The following is a 12,773-nucleotide window of genomic DNA, read 5'->3' on the forward strand; positions in this document are numbered from 1 at the left end:
GCAGTATATGTTTTTATCAGAATCTTTTTGCCTGATTAAAGTTTATAACCTCTTCGCTACCTATTGGCCTGTCTACCTGTGCAAAAGTATGGAATATGGATGTCTGAGCTCACATTGACAATTGATTTGGTGTCAGGGATGGGATGATCCATATGTACCCCGAACCCATGAGGGACTTCTAAAGTGGAAATATGCTCATATGAACTCTGTGGATTTCCTTTTTGAGGTTCTTATTTTTTATTTCATTTTGTAGTTCTTCCTTATAATCTCAAATATATTTGTGTAGATTAAGCAGTGGTCCTAATGTTTGCTACATATTTTCAGGTTGGGGAGGGAGATTATCATGCACTTTATCTTATTGATAAAGGGAGGAACAAGCAATTGGAAGGAGCCTATGTTGTATTCAAAGGTGACTCTTCAACTTATGCTGATTTCTGTAATAGATATGTCAACTTCATTTGCATCTTTTCTCCATCTTAACCATCTAATTGCATTGGGTAGATATAGCTTGGTCTCCTTGCATTCATTGTTAGGCCTTTTGGTGTTTAGAAGCTGCCCGACCTTTGTTAATGTACTTTTTATTTCTTTGTCGCAATCTAAGTTTTAAAGCCCAGTGACTTGGGACTCTGCTCATCCATTCATGACTCGTCAGGTCAATTCTGTGACTAGGAACAAGTTTTATCAACTAGTTTTTTTTAAAGAGAAAACAACATATTACTGGTCTTCTGAACATAAAAAGGTGGTAGAATAAACTAATTACTTGTGTGATTCAAAAACAAGTAAAATTAGCATCAAGTGAAGTCATAACTGAGATTATTTACTCATGAAATAGCTACAAACCATAAAATTAAGGAATCAAGCTATTATTGCTACTCTACAGTTGCATACTTTTGCATGATTGAGTATTTAATGAATAGCAAAAAAAAAAACACTAAAATCAATATATTCAACATCTACAAGTTTGTTAACAAACTCAGCATGTATGTCATCAAAATTAAAATTAGCATTCAAAAAAGAAAAGTCCAATGCTCAAAAATTGAAATAAATAAATAAATAAACATACTTGAAGTTGAGGGCAGTCAACTTTAACTTTTCTTTTTCAATTTATAAATTTAATAAATGATTATAATGCTAACTTTTATATTCCAATAGATAGAAGATTCACATTTCACATCAGAAATTGACTAAATTGTTACTATTTGCTAGTTAATTACCAATCACCCCTTGATTACAACAATGTTGTCTATCACCAGTTTAGTACACAAAGGTTAAATTTCAAACAACCAATGTTGCAAAACACAGTATCTTAAATTGAAACCAGTATTCAAGTATCAAGACCTGTAATTTCTTCAAACTTGAGTCCTACTCTCCAATGGTCATTTGTGGACTTGATTTCTTGAGTTGGCAGGGGAGGTAAATGGCGCAATTAGAGTGGAAGTAATGAGCTTATTTTCTATTGCATTTTCATTTTCACATTCATCACCACTTTCATCATCAACAATATTGGCTTCATCAACGTTCTCAATGTCTATCTTTGATTCCCTTATGAAATCCTTCATTCAATAAAATAACATCCAGTTAAAAATGTAAAGAATATCACAATGAAAGAAATATAATGTATAATAATTAATAATGTCTAGTCAAAATTTCAAGTAAGTTTTTACCTCATCTCCTAAAACTCTTTCCATGACCTGTTCATCCGTTGGTTTTTGCAAATGTATGTTGTCCAAAAAATTGGATCAAGTCAAGTTTTCTTAAGTTGTCTTCACCACAAACTTAAATTGTAATGGGCAAGAATCGGGTTGTTCAGTTTTTTTTTGAGCAATCTATTAATCTTATTGGTGTGAATTTAGTCAAAGGTACTCCAACTTAATTGGCATCTAGATGAAGAATGTGTTTGACTCAATATAAGAACCAGCCTCGACAGCTAGTTTTCTGGCCCTTTTAGCTTGCTCAGCTGCTAAATCCTTTCTTTATTGTCCCTTGTTTTTCTCTATTATTTATGACTGTTATCCCATATAAGTTTGGGTCTTTTGAGCCTGTTTGTAATTGTTTCCTTCAGCAATACATACAGTTTCCTATTCAGTTTGAGCACTTTTTTGTTATGTGTTGTTGATGTTCTTGTTTGCACTCTCAAGTGAGGTAGCTGTTTGATCAAGTACTGTTGCTATTGCAGCTCTGATTTATATCAAATGCATATTTAAAGTACAGATAACAGAACATATGCCCACCTAAACATCTATTTCTTGGCTTGTGCGCTCTCTAGTCATAATAGTTATTGAAGGACCAAAATTCACAGCTGCATCTTCAAATAACCCAAACTAAAGATTGGTAACAATTACAAACACTTGCATGTTAATTGGAACTTATTGTATAAGAAATAATAACTGAGTAAGTAGAGAATCTAAGATTGTTGAGCACCTACTTTCATGCCCTTATTCTCGTTGGAATATTTGGCTTTGAGTTTTCAATACATTGAGTTAAACCACGCCTAACCTCAGAATGCTTTAGCAATTGCAATAGATCAATTGCAATAGATAACAACATTCCTTAGAATCTTAGATAAATGATAATAATAGTCAGAAAATTTTAAAAAAAGAATATATTAGAAAATGTGGACTATGATGGTACCTGGAATTGGGATAATGTGTAGCAGCATGAAGAGGGCGATGAAGTTGTTTTCCTAATAGTTGTCAATTATTTTTCAATAAGTTTTGTATTTTTTCTCTTCCTTGTCATGTTATATCTTCCTTGGATTTATCCATAGCTTCGTAAGGATATCTCACTGTAGGATTTTTTTTCCCCCTCTATCTACTTGACTAGACACTTTTTTGGTAGTCGATACTTGATTCTGTCTTACAAAAATTGGTATTCAATATGATTTATTCCATCTCTTTTTTATCAACAAATGTCAAATACTTTGATGTGTGCCATTCATCTGAAGTCATCACTTTCAAGGATCAGTTTGATGTTGGAATAAACTTTAGATCATGATAAAATTAGTGGTGAATCTTGTTCTAAATGGTTCTAGATAGCTCTTTGTTACCAAATTGAGTCCTCATCAAAGTCAATAAAAGGTATGGTTGTAGATAAACTTTCTGATCTTGTTTCCTTTCTCCACGTATCCAACTATTGTTTTGATTTTGCTTAAGTCTTGAAGCATAAGATCTATGTAGTGGGCTGCTTAGTAAGATAATTGGTTGCAATGTCTATGATTATTTGTATAAAATATCTGTGGTTATTAAATTTTGGTGCATTTCATATATGAACATAAGATCACAAAGAATAATAAAGACAAAAATTCGATCTAGACATGGCATTTTTATGATTTATTTTCTTTGTTGATGTATTTTCATACATTTTTCATCCATTTATATAGTTAGATTTATGAAAAACATATTAAGGCATTGGAACATAATAATATAATAATATAATAATATATATATATATATATATATATATATATATATATATATATATATATATATATATATTATATCACCCAATGTACTCAACAACTCCTTGGATAAGGCTAATATTGTGTATGTGTGTGTGTGTTCATACTTCATACTAGCGACCACTCACACTGCCAAGGAGTCCCTATGGAATTCTTCATACCATCTTGGTCGCCTTGTTCATACTTTATACCTATTTCTTAGAGGTGCTGGATTGATATCTACATTGGCCTATTCAATTAAATGAGTAGTTTGGCATTTGTAATTTTCACTCAAATCCCCTCTCTCCTTTTTTTTTTTTGGTTGGCACTAGATGATTTTTAGTATCAGTACTGGTGATGCTTGTCAATTTGTGGGCCTAACACATTATCTTATTCTGTTTGATGTTCTCTTCATGTTCCTATTAATTTTGCATTTGAGATCTCCCACTAAGTGACTCAGATCTATTTTCTATCATTTGCATGTTCTTCTCAATGTAATTTACCTATATTGTGTGATACATATCATATAGGTTTGAAAAACCTATATGATATGCCTATGGTGCATGATACACCGCTGTATCTATCGTGCATATGTTGGTGAGAACATTCTATTTGAAAACATTGAAACAATTAATGAAGAAAATGAGGATGAAGATGAAGAAGACGATGATTATAATTGGTCTTTGGCATTAAATGATTGTATGTTTTGTACTTTTGATATAATCTAAAACACTTTAAAACTTTTTATGGATACTTATTATGTTATTTTGAATCTATGATTTTTCAGACTGAATGTGTTGTTGATATATCATGGTCTATGAATGATGTATCATGAATATATTTTATGTGCGATGAGTTTTCTATACAGAATACAATTTTCTTAATTTTTCCTGAATTTTCCATTAATTTACAGTACGTTATGCTACATTTACAATGTATTATGATACGGCATATAGGTCAACTCAACCGATACACGTTACAATATGTCTTTTACAACATTGGATTTTGCTTTGTTAATCTACAAAAAGAAATCTGATCTGCATGCAGGCGGTGAAGATCCCATGGAATACTCTGGAAAGATTATAGAATGCTCATGGAATCCAGATCAGATGTGCTGGGAGTACATGCGAGTCAGAGTGGACAAGACAACTCCAAACGCTTGGAATACATATACAAAGGTAACCCTTTCTTCCATCCTCTGTCCTTGTTTTTTAATCGTAAAAATGCTTAATGACATTTCAAACTACAGGTGAGGAAAAGCATCGAGGATAACATAACACAGACTGATTTACTTAATGAGATAGATGAGATAATAAAGCTGCCAATGTATGCTGATAGAATAGCGAAGGAAAGCCACGCCCGTCATCACCATTCACATCCTGGCCGACGCAGGTGATATTTGCCTGTGGGTAGTTTAGCTTGCTGGTAGTTCTACCATGAGAGTCGAAGCATTGTAAAGTAGCAATTGGGGTTCCATAGTTTCTGTGCTTCATTCAGGGGGCTTATAGCGTCCTGATGGATGCAGTTCTACCTTGCAGATCTTGTAACACAGCATTAGGGAAGCAAGGTTGTCTTGTAAATCATTCCTTGTGTTAGGCCCAGTAATGACGTAGTTTTTGATATATGGTAGAACACCTTGTAAATCATAAAATTTTACGTTCTAACGTAGTTTTGGTATCAAACATCATGCTGTAAACTTTCTCCGGAAGTTCTCCCCGGGATCCACATCCCAAGAGTATGTGATCAAGATTAGTCCAATTACCCTTAAGCGTGTCAAATGCTAGCGCCTTCCGATGTATCTACTCATGGTAGGAAGTTACTAATTTCGCCTGCCTATGGGGGCCTCCGTACATTTAGGTTCTCTAAGCAATGTTGTCAATCAGTTTCTGAATGGCATCCGGAAGACCAAAGGTCCTCTAAGCAATGTTGTCAAAATCGGTTTGACTGGAATCAGAAAGTAAAAATCAAAATGGTTAGAAAGTACTTGTAGTCTGTCACCAGGGTGCGGCAGCCCTGGTGACGCACCCGTGTCGATGCGGGTGCTGGTGCGGGTATGGGTGTGACCCAGATTAGCACCCAACCCGCACCTTAATAGAATAATACGGTGGAGCCGTGGGAAGCGAGGAAGCAGTTAGCACAGTGGCGGAGAAGGAAGGGAGGGGGCAGGGGGAGGCGGCGTCGGCAGAGATGGTGAAAACGAGGTCGTCGGAATGAAGGACGGTGGAGGCAAAGAATGGGTTGCCGGTGGAGAGGTTGGAGCGGGTGATAGGGCTCATGCCAAGTCCCCAGGAGAAGCGGGCGGCGGTGGTGGATGTGTCGCCACATCAAAACTCGACATGGTGGAACCGCTTGACGGTGAACCGGTCCGATCAGGGCGGACGAAGTTCTTGAAGCCCACAGGGCCACAAGCTTGAACTCCTTCCCGTCGTCGAGGGCCATGACTTCCCTCTCCTGCCTGCGTTTCTTCTTCGCTCGCCTTCTCCTCTCTCTTCCCCTCTTGGTGTCTGTGAACTGCCTCTCGCTGTTGGAAGATGGGAGCTGTGGCGTACACATGGTAGCCTAATCAACAGGTGGTAGCCGTCGCGTGTCGCGTTTCACGAACTACACATAAACTAAAACTGGATACGCTGCTCCTGCTCCCTGTTTTAGACTTTAATAGTCTTAACGTGTTTGTGCTTCTGACCCAAGTGACACAGCCCATTCCCCAGCTAATGAAAGAAGCCAACACATTGGCACCACTAACCAAAATCTATGTTTTTGCAAAAGAATTGCAGGGCTTACGATATTCAGCACTAGATGCACTTCAATAGGGTGCATTAATAATATCAAATTTGATATTATTAATATATAATATTAATAATAAATTAATAATAATAATAAATACTTTTGCCGCACCGTCGCACCATAATTTTTTGAGATGTATCGTACCGGCACCGGCACCCTGCATTCTGGTGACATACCTTGTAGTTTATAAGAAGGTTTAGCAGTTTGGGATTAGAAAGATGATGAAAGGATAACTATAGTCATTGATGAGCACAATGGAATAAAATATTTATCAAAATAGGTCACACGTTATATGGTAATTCTATTTCTCGTACGTTCAGTCCAAGAACTTGTCAATAATGTATTTTGAAATTCAAATTGTCGATAAAGCAGGCGTCCACAACCAAATTCGCACGCCGGATCATTATGGGCGACGTTGTGAGCTACAATGGATTAGAATAACGAACAATTTCACATAATTCAACAAGCATAAATTAATGAAAGGTAGGAGCAGCACACAGGCCCAGAATTAATGAGTGACAAAAAGCACCCAAAGGGCGATGGGGCATCGCGATTAGCGTGATTACCTTTATTTGGCAATTCGATTTGAATCACCCGACTCACCTAACTGTCTAATAAATTGCCCGATTTTAGGTGTATGCTGAATCAGCCACTGCATCGGCAAAGGACTGATTCGATTCGAATAGGTCGATTCAGGCCGTTTTTAATAACATTGCTTCCTAAGGCGTGTGCTTGAATGGCAGGGAGGGCATCAAACAGTGTCATGCCTCAAGGCCATCTTCCACTCTGAAGTGAAGAGGCCGAAGCTCTTGCTCTTGAGATTCAGGACTGTTCAGGGACCTAAGTGAGAAGTGAAATACTTGTCAATCAAACATCGCATACCTACCTTTGGCAGTCCAAAAAAATAGTGCTCATGAAAATCAAATTACCAATCAACCTTTCATCTCACCAGATCAGCTATTCTGTGCCTCTATCAAAGCACCTTTTAATGGAATTATCATATAAGAGCATTGGTTATGGTGATGCCCTTTGAATGAAGTTGAGACACAAGGTCTGTCTCAGACATTTTATCCGTGAGACACACCCTCACCACACACAAGAAAATATGTTTTCGCGATATATATATATATATATATATATATATATATATATATATATATATATATATATATATATATATATAGAGAGAGAGAGAGAGAGAGAGAGAGAGAGAGAATACTAACTAATCCACAAAAGTATTTTATTATGAAAATTTGGAAATTGTTTACAAATATTGAAAGAAATTCACAAAAGAAGAAAAATGAAAAAAACAGAAATTTACTAACTAAAACTACCCGCAGATTAAATACATACACATCTAAATGTTTTTTTTAAAAGGAAGATTCATATATTCCTTTTTGTGCCAAACCTGCTGGACCCACAAAACTACAAAGTTCTAATGGAAATTCTCTTGTTATATAACATGGACACTTTGAAAAGGTAGAAGTACCAGTGTCGATGTTTTGTACTCTGTTTTCTATCCATATATGTTCTTTCAATAAAGGGAGCCTCTGATGTAAGGATAAGGTATTGACTTTTACTGATTTCAACCTAATCGTATTCAAGGTAATTAAAGTCAGACCTGAACCTGGATAATGTAGGACTTATGTAAAATTGAATTCAGATCCATCCAACTAACATAGGATCTAATCAGCTCAAATGCTTATCTAACCTAATATATAGGCTTATATAAGAAGATGCACCAAGTAGGAGAATTTTTTTATGCCCCAACTAATCTTCCACATGAACAATTTAAGATTTAGACATAATAAAGGACAACGAAGATTTGCCAGCTGCTTCGACAGAAACATTTCTTTTCATTGAAAATCACGGGAACTTAAAAAAAATGCCTAAAGCCAGGTGGGTTAGCATAAGGGGAACAAGTACTCTTGATGTACGGTAAGGAAATAAATCAAAAATAAGATCTGGGCAATACAATGCAGTTGTCAATTTTTAGGAAGAAACCAAGCCACTGAAAAAATAACAGACGTCTTTATTTTCCTAACCAACAGTGGGCTTGAATTCACATCTAACAAAGAAAGCATTTCCAAGTCACATGAGAAACATTTGAAAACAGATTTGGCAGCAAACAGGTTTATTTTCTAATTAAATATCAGAAAATCAATTGTAGCACCAAAAATAGAAATTGATGTCTTGACTTGGACATGATGGAAGATGGATCGTGTGTAGCAGTCCACTGCATATGCACAAAATTCTACCATAATCTGCAGAAATTCGCTCCTATCAATCACAGACCTTTTCCAGCAGCAAAGTTTAGATATGATTCACTTTGACAGTAACAATGCGCAGTGGATTGAAAAAGAAACCGATACTAATGTTTGGTTAAAATAAAAGAAGCAAAAGATTCAGATAAAAAGATGACTGGATACTGGAAACTCACAGAGAGGATTCATCAACCAGTGGGTACAAAGGCCAGAATGGAAGCAAAAATGTCTATCAAGGAAAGATCAGTCACAACCACTGCAACTGCTATACCAATGACAGCCGATAAAAATGCTGACAATGTCGATGAGGGCTGAAATTTTTTTGAAGAAGAGGGCTGCAGGGTGCGTGTGGATTTAGGAATGACAACCTACCTTGTAACTGTGCAAAGGAGCCCACGGAAGGAAGAACGGCTGCTTCTTCATCCTGGACCGCGTGAAGGACAGGGATGCTGGTGGACCTTCTCGCTGCTTCGGCTTCTTCACCCTGCTTTGCGGACCTCGTGAAGATATCGCTGATTCTCCCTCACCTGCCGATCAATATCTCCCAATCCAGCCCAGCAAACCCCCAGAATCCACACCCTCTCCCTTGCTCCACCTCTCGAAGCTTCCCCACATTGTTCGATAAAAAATGTTCGGCAACCACGCCCTTCTTTCCCTCTCAACCCTCCATTCCGTGCCTATCTGATCCCTGACATTAGAAATGAAGATTCAGGCGAACAACAAATAAAGGAAGACCGTGAGGGTCTTAAAACCGGGTCGCATGATTCAAACTAGTTAACTATGGCCACGGTCATATTCATGGGCGACAACCGTGGCGCTTGAGCAATTTTCTTGTAGTGTTCCTGATAAAGGAAGAAAATATTGAAGTTGTTGACATTATGTAGAACATCTCTACCACCCTTAGCACACCTGCTATTTGTTCCAGAACTTTTGCTTTTTAGTATCTTGTTGAACACCAACTCCACACCTGCAACCACATCCCCATCTTCCCTCTTAGTAGTTACAGTAGTCACCGTTGCTTGAAAACTAAACCTTGGGGAGGTTCTCTCATAATAAGGTTATCAAGCTGTATAAAAAAGATTTAACACTCGTTGACTCGGCCCTCTAATGAGTCAACCCAGTAAGGGGACTCGGTTTTTGTCAAAATTCGGCATGACTCGGTTTGACTCAGCCTAACTCGGCTTGGCTTGGCCATGACTCGTCCCAAACTCAATTTAAAACTCGTTTGACTTAGTGTAGTCCTATAAATAGTGTATTTTGCAATTAACAAGGTCATTTGTTTATTAATTACATAAATTTTGACAGAAATCTTCTAACTTATTGAAATATAAGAATTCAGAATTATCGTTCATTTACTACTATACATATTGCAAATGAAAAGGTAAAGTTAATTAGGTATAACTTCTTGCACAATGTATTTATTTCATGTTGTAGGACATTGGACTCTTTACTTTTGGAATTTTAGTTTTGTATCATATTAACATATATGTCGAATTTGTTTAACCATTAGTAGTTGTAAATGTTGAATGTGTTAATCTTAGTGTTTGATTTTTATTGACTTGTTTTTTGTTGTTATATTGTTTCTCGCCATACAGTTTTTTTTTGAAAGATGCAATTATAGATATTGTCATGAAAAGAGGTAATATAACTTAGTTATTACTTGATGCCTGATGGTATGAATTATGCATGCATTCAAGTCATTTTACAACTTTTTATATTTAAATGACAGGTTATATATCATTTTTGTTTAAAATAATAATTAACAAAACCCAACCCGAGTTGACCCACTTAGTCACGAATCAAGAAATAACTAGTCGAATCCCGAATCACCGGGTTTTAAAACATTGGTAACTCACTGCCAGCGTCGGTCTCCCAACCATGGAAGCAGAATAGTCATCCATCACCATTGATTTAGGGGCAATATGCTTCAGCATTTGACCTTCTTTACCATCTGAACCCTAGGGTCTCTATGATGATCTCTCCTCTACGTCCTCTAAATTTTCTTTGCCAAGATAATTTTTCAGGGTGGATCTTTGCTCAGCGTCGCTACTCCTTGAAACAGATCGAGGGCCTGGTAAGCTCTCTCACTGTCAAGACTAGGATTAAGGTTAAAAAATTAATGAATGGTTTCTCTACACACCCAACTCCTGCTTCAGTCTAGAGTGTGCATGGTCACCCCACAAGAGAAGTGAAAACTTCAGTCTCACCTCCCACATAATTAATTGCCTTATTCAGCAAATTGCTCTAACCGATCACCAGCTCGATATATGATTTGAGCTCCAGTTTCTGAAGGAAGATCCACAAGTATGCGAGCAATCAATCTCCAATAAATCTCCATGGAGACTCTATGTGACAACTTGATCAAAAACACTATGATCCATAACACCGGACCCATGCTTGCAGGGTGAAGCCAAGGTAGGGCTCACATGGGCGCTGACCCACCTCAAATTTTTTTTTTTTTAAATTATGTAAATTTTAGAAAATTTCACTTGTTTTATATGAAAATTTTGAAAAATGGTATTTTGGCCCTAGTCAAAATTTAAAAACTTCAATTCGGCACTCCTCATGAAAAATTTCTGGTTTGGCCCATTTGAAATATGAATCTACATAGGTTTGAACCTATGGATCAATGGATAAGAAAAGCATGTTCTCCATCTACGGGTTCTAGGATGTTACTCGCAACCGTCTATGATCTCTTCCTTGAGCACCAAAGCAAGCTACTTTTAACTATGAACCCAAATCGAGAGCAAAGTAAATTTGGCGGAAACTTTCTCCTCCCAAAGCCTATTTAATTAACAAAAAGCAAGTGCATATTGAAGACTAACCTTTGAAGAAGTAGTCGATCACAACCCGTTTGAAAGGCAGCTCATACGGTCATAGATCTCTTACAGAACGACAATCCTCGTTGTTCCGTTAATCTCCTGCACTTCCAAGGCAGGGTGATGGACAATCTTCTGATTTCACTTTGCCTACCACAATCCTTGCCCTTGCCCATGACGAAGAAGAAGACTTATGTTATGCTTGTTTAGGGGAGATGGAAGAAGGAAGTCTTCCCTTTCCCTGGTGCCTTGAACCTGCATTTGGACAGTAAGGACACCTCATTGTCGTTGTCGTTGTCGTTGTCATGGCCAAACACCAAAACCCCCTCATACATCCTCGTATCCCACAATGCACTGCACACTTCATTTACTAGATATATATCATTACGGTGCGTGCACATTACTACGTGAGATGTGCACAACAGCTCAAGTACGCCTCACCTTTATTTTATTTTGTGATGCACTCAACTATTTGATAAGCACTGATGTGTGTGGATCACACCTTGATGTGCATGTATGTAACAACAATGAAAAAATCATTAACAAAAATTTTGTGACAAGAAGTCACGAAAGTACAAAAAAAAAGTGAGAAAACGAAGAAAGAAAAACAACAAATAGAGAGTAGTAAGAGAGAGGGGGGGCAGGGTTCAAGTCCTGTATGTCGTCTTATGTATGTAATGAATATACACCAGATGTGGACCTTACAACTAATATGCACATTTACTTTCATGTTCAAACGTTGCATATACAGGTGTGTAAGATAATAAATAAGTATTAGATAATGTTTATGAGAAAACAAAAGATTTATAAGATAATGAGATAACAGACGGACATATGTATAAGATAACGCTAAACATAAGCATGAGATAATGTTTATAAAATAACAAAAGATTTATAAGATAATAAGATATAGACGCATGTATGAGATAACACTAAACATAAGTATGAGATAATGAATGAAAGTATGAGATAATATATTTATAAGATAATGAAATAATGCTGTGAGCAGAGAAAAAAAATGAAAAAAAAAACATTTTTTACTGCTTAAAGAGGGATATTGGTCATAACAATATGTATATACCGACTAACAAATTTTACCTTTATCGAATCTTCAAATCTTATTTTTGTGATTTTCCTTTTTGTCCCTACAAAAAGTTTTTTTGTATTAATTATGGACATTTTTTGTCGTTATTAAAATGACACATGAAATTACATACCCAGGACAACATTTATTGTCACACCCCGACCTTTTGACACTCAAACATTTTTTTTTTCTAAACATCAAACATCGAGGTGCGACTACACAACAATTCAAAAGAGATGAGCCAAACAATTCAAAACAATGGGGCGAACTTTCATTTATATAATCATTTCAATTCATACAAAATCACATCTATGTATAACAAAAATGCCCCAGACTATATAATTGATGCCTAACAAAAACAAGACATCAATAAAACCAAAATAAGA

At 36.4% G+C, this 12,773-nt stretch overlaps 1 protein-coding gene and 1 long non-coding RNA gene across 6 annotated transcripts in view; one reads left to right on the forward strand and one right to left on the reverse strand.

The window, feature by feature from the left end:
* Positions 1-5,120, forward strand: part of LOC116260211 (uncharacterized) — a 40,388-nt gene extending 35,268 nt beyond the window's left edge. For all 5 annotated transcript variants that reach the window (XM_031638364.2, XM_031638365.2, XM_031638366.2 and 2 more), the window contains 4 exons: positions 137-226; positions 325-409; positions 4,484-4,614; positions 4,686-5,120. In XM_031638364.2, coding sequence (XP_031494224.1) covers positions 137-226; positions 325-409; positions 4,484-4,614; positions 4,686-4,832 — 453 coding nt within the window. In that variant the 3' untranslated portion in view covers positions 4,833-5,120. The remainder of the gene's footprint in view (positions 1-136; positions 227-324; positions 410-4,483; positions 4,615-4,685) is intronic.
* Positions 5,121-8,232: 3,112 nt separating this feature from the next.
* Positions 8,233-9,277, reverse strand: LOC126410360 (uncharacterized). Its single transcript, XR_007574211.1, has 2 exons — positions 8,857-9,277; positions 8,233-8,484 (listed from the first exon to the last, which is right to left on the reverse strand). It is a non-coding gene; the product is annotated as an uncharacterized LOC126410360 (long non-coding RNA).
* Positions 9,278-12,773: the final 3,496 nt, after the last annotated feature.

This window comes from Nymphaea colorata, chromosome 9 (genome assembly GCF_008831285.2).
Source record: "Nymphaea colorata isolate Beijing-Zhang1983 chromosome 9, ASM883128v2, whole genome shotgun sequence".
Classification (NCBI taxonomy): domain Eukaryota; kingdom Viridiplantae; phylum Streptophyta; class Magnoliopsida; order Nymphaeales; family Nymphaeaceae; genus Nymphaea; species Nymphaea colorata.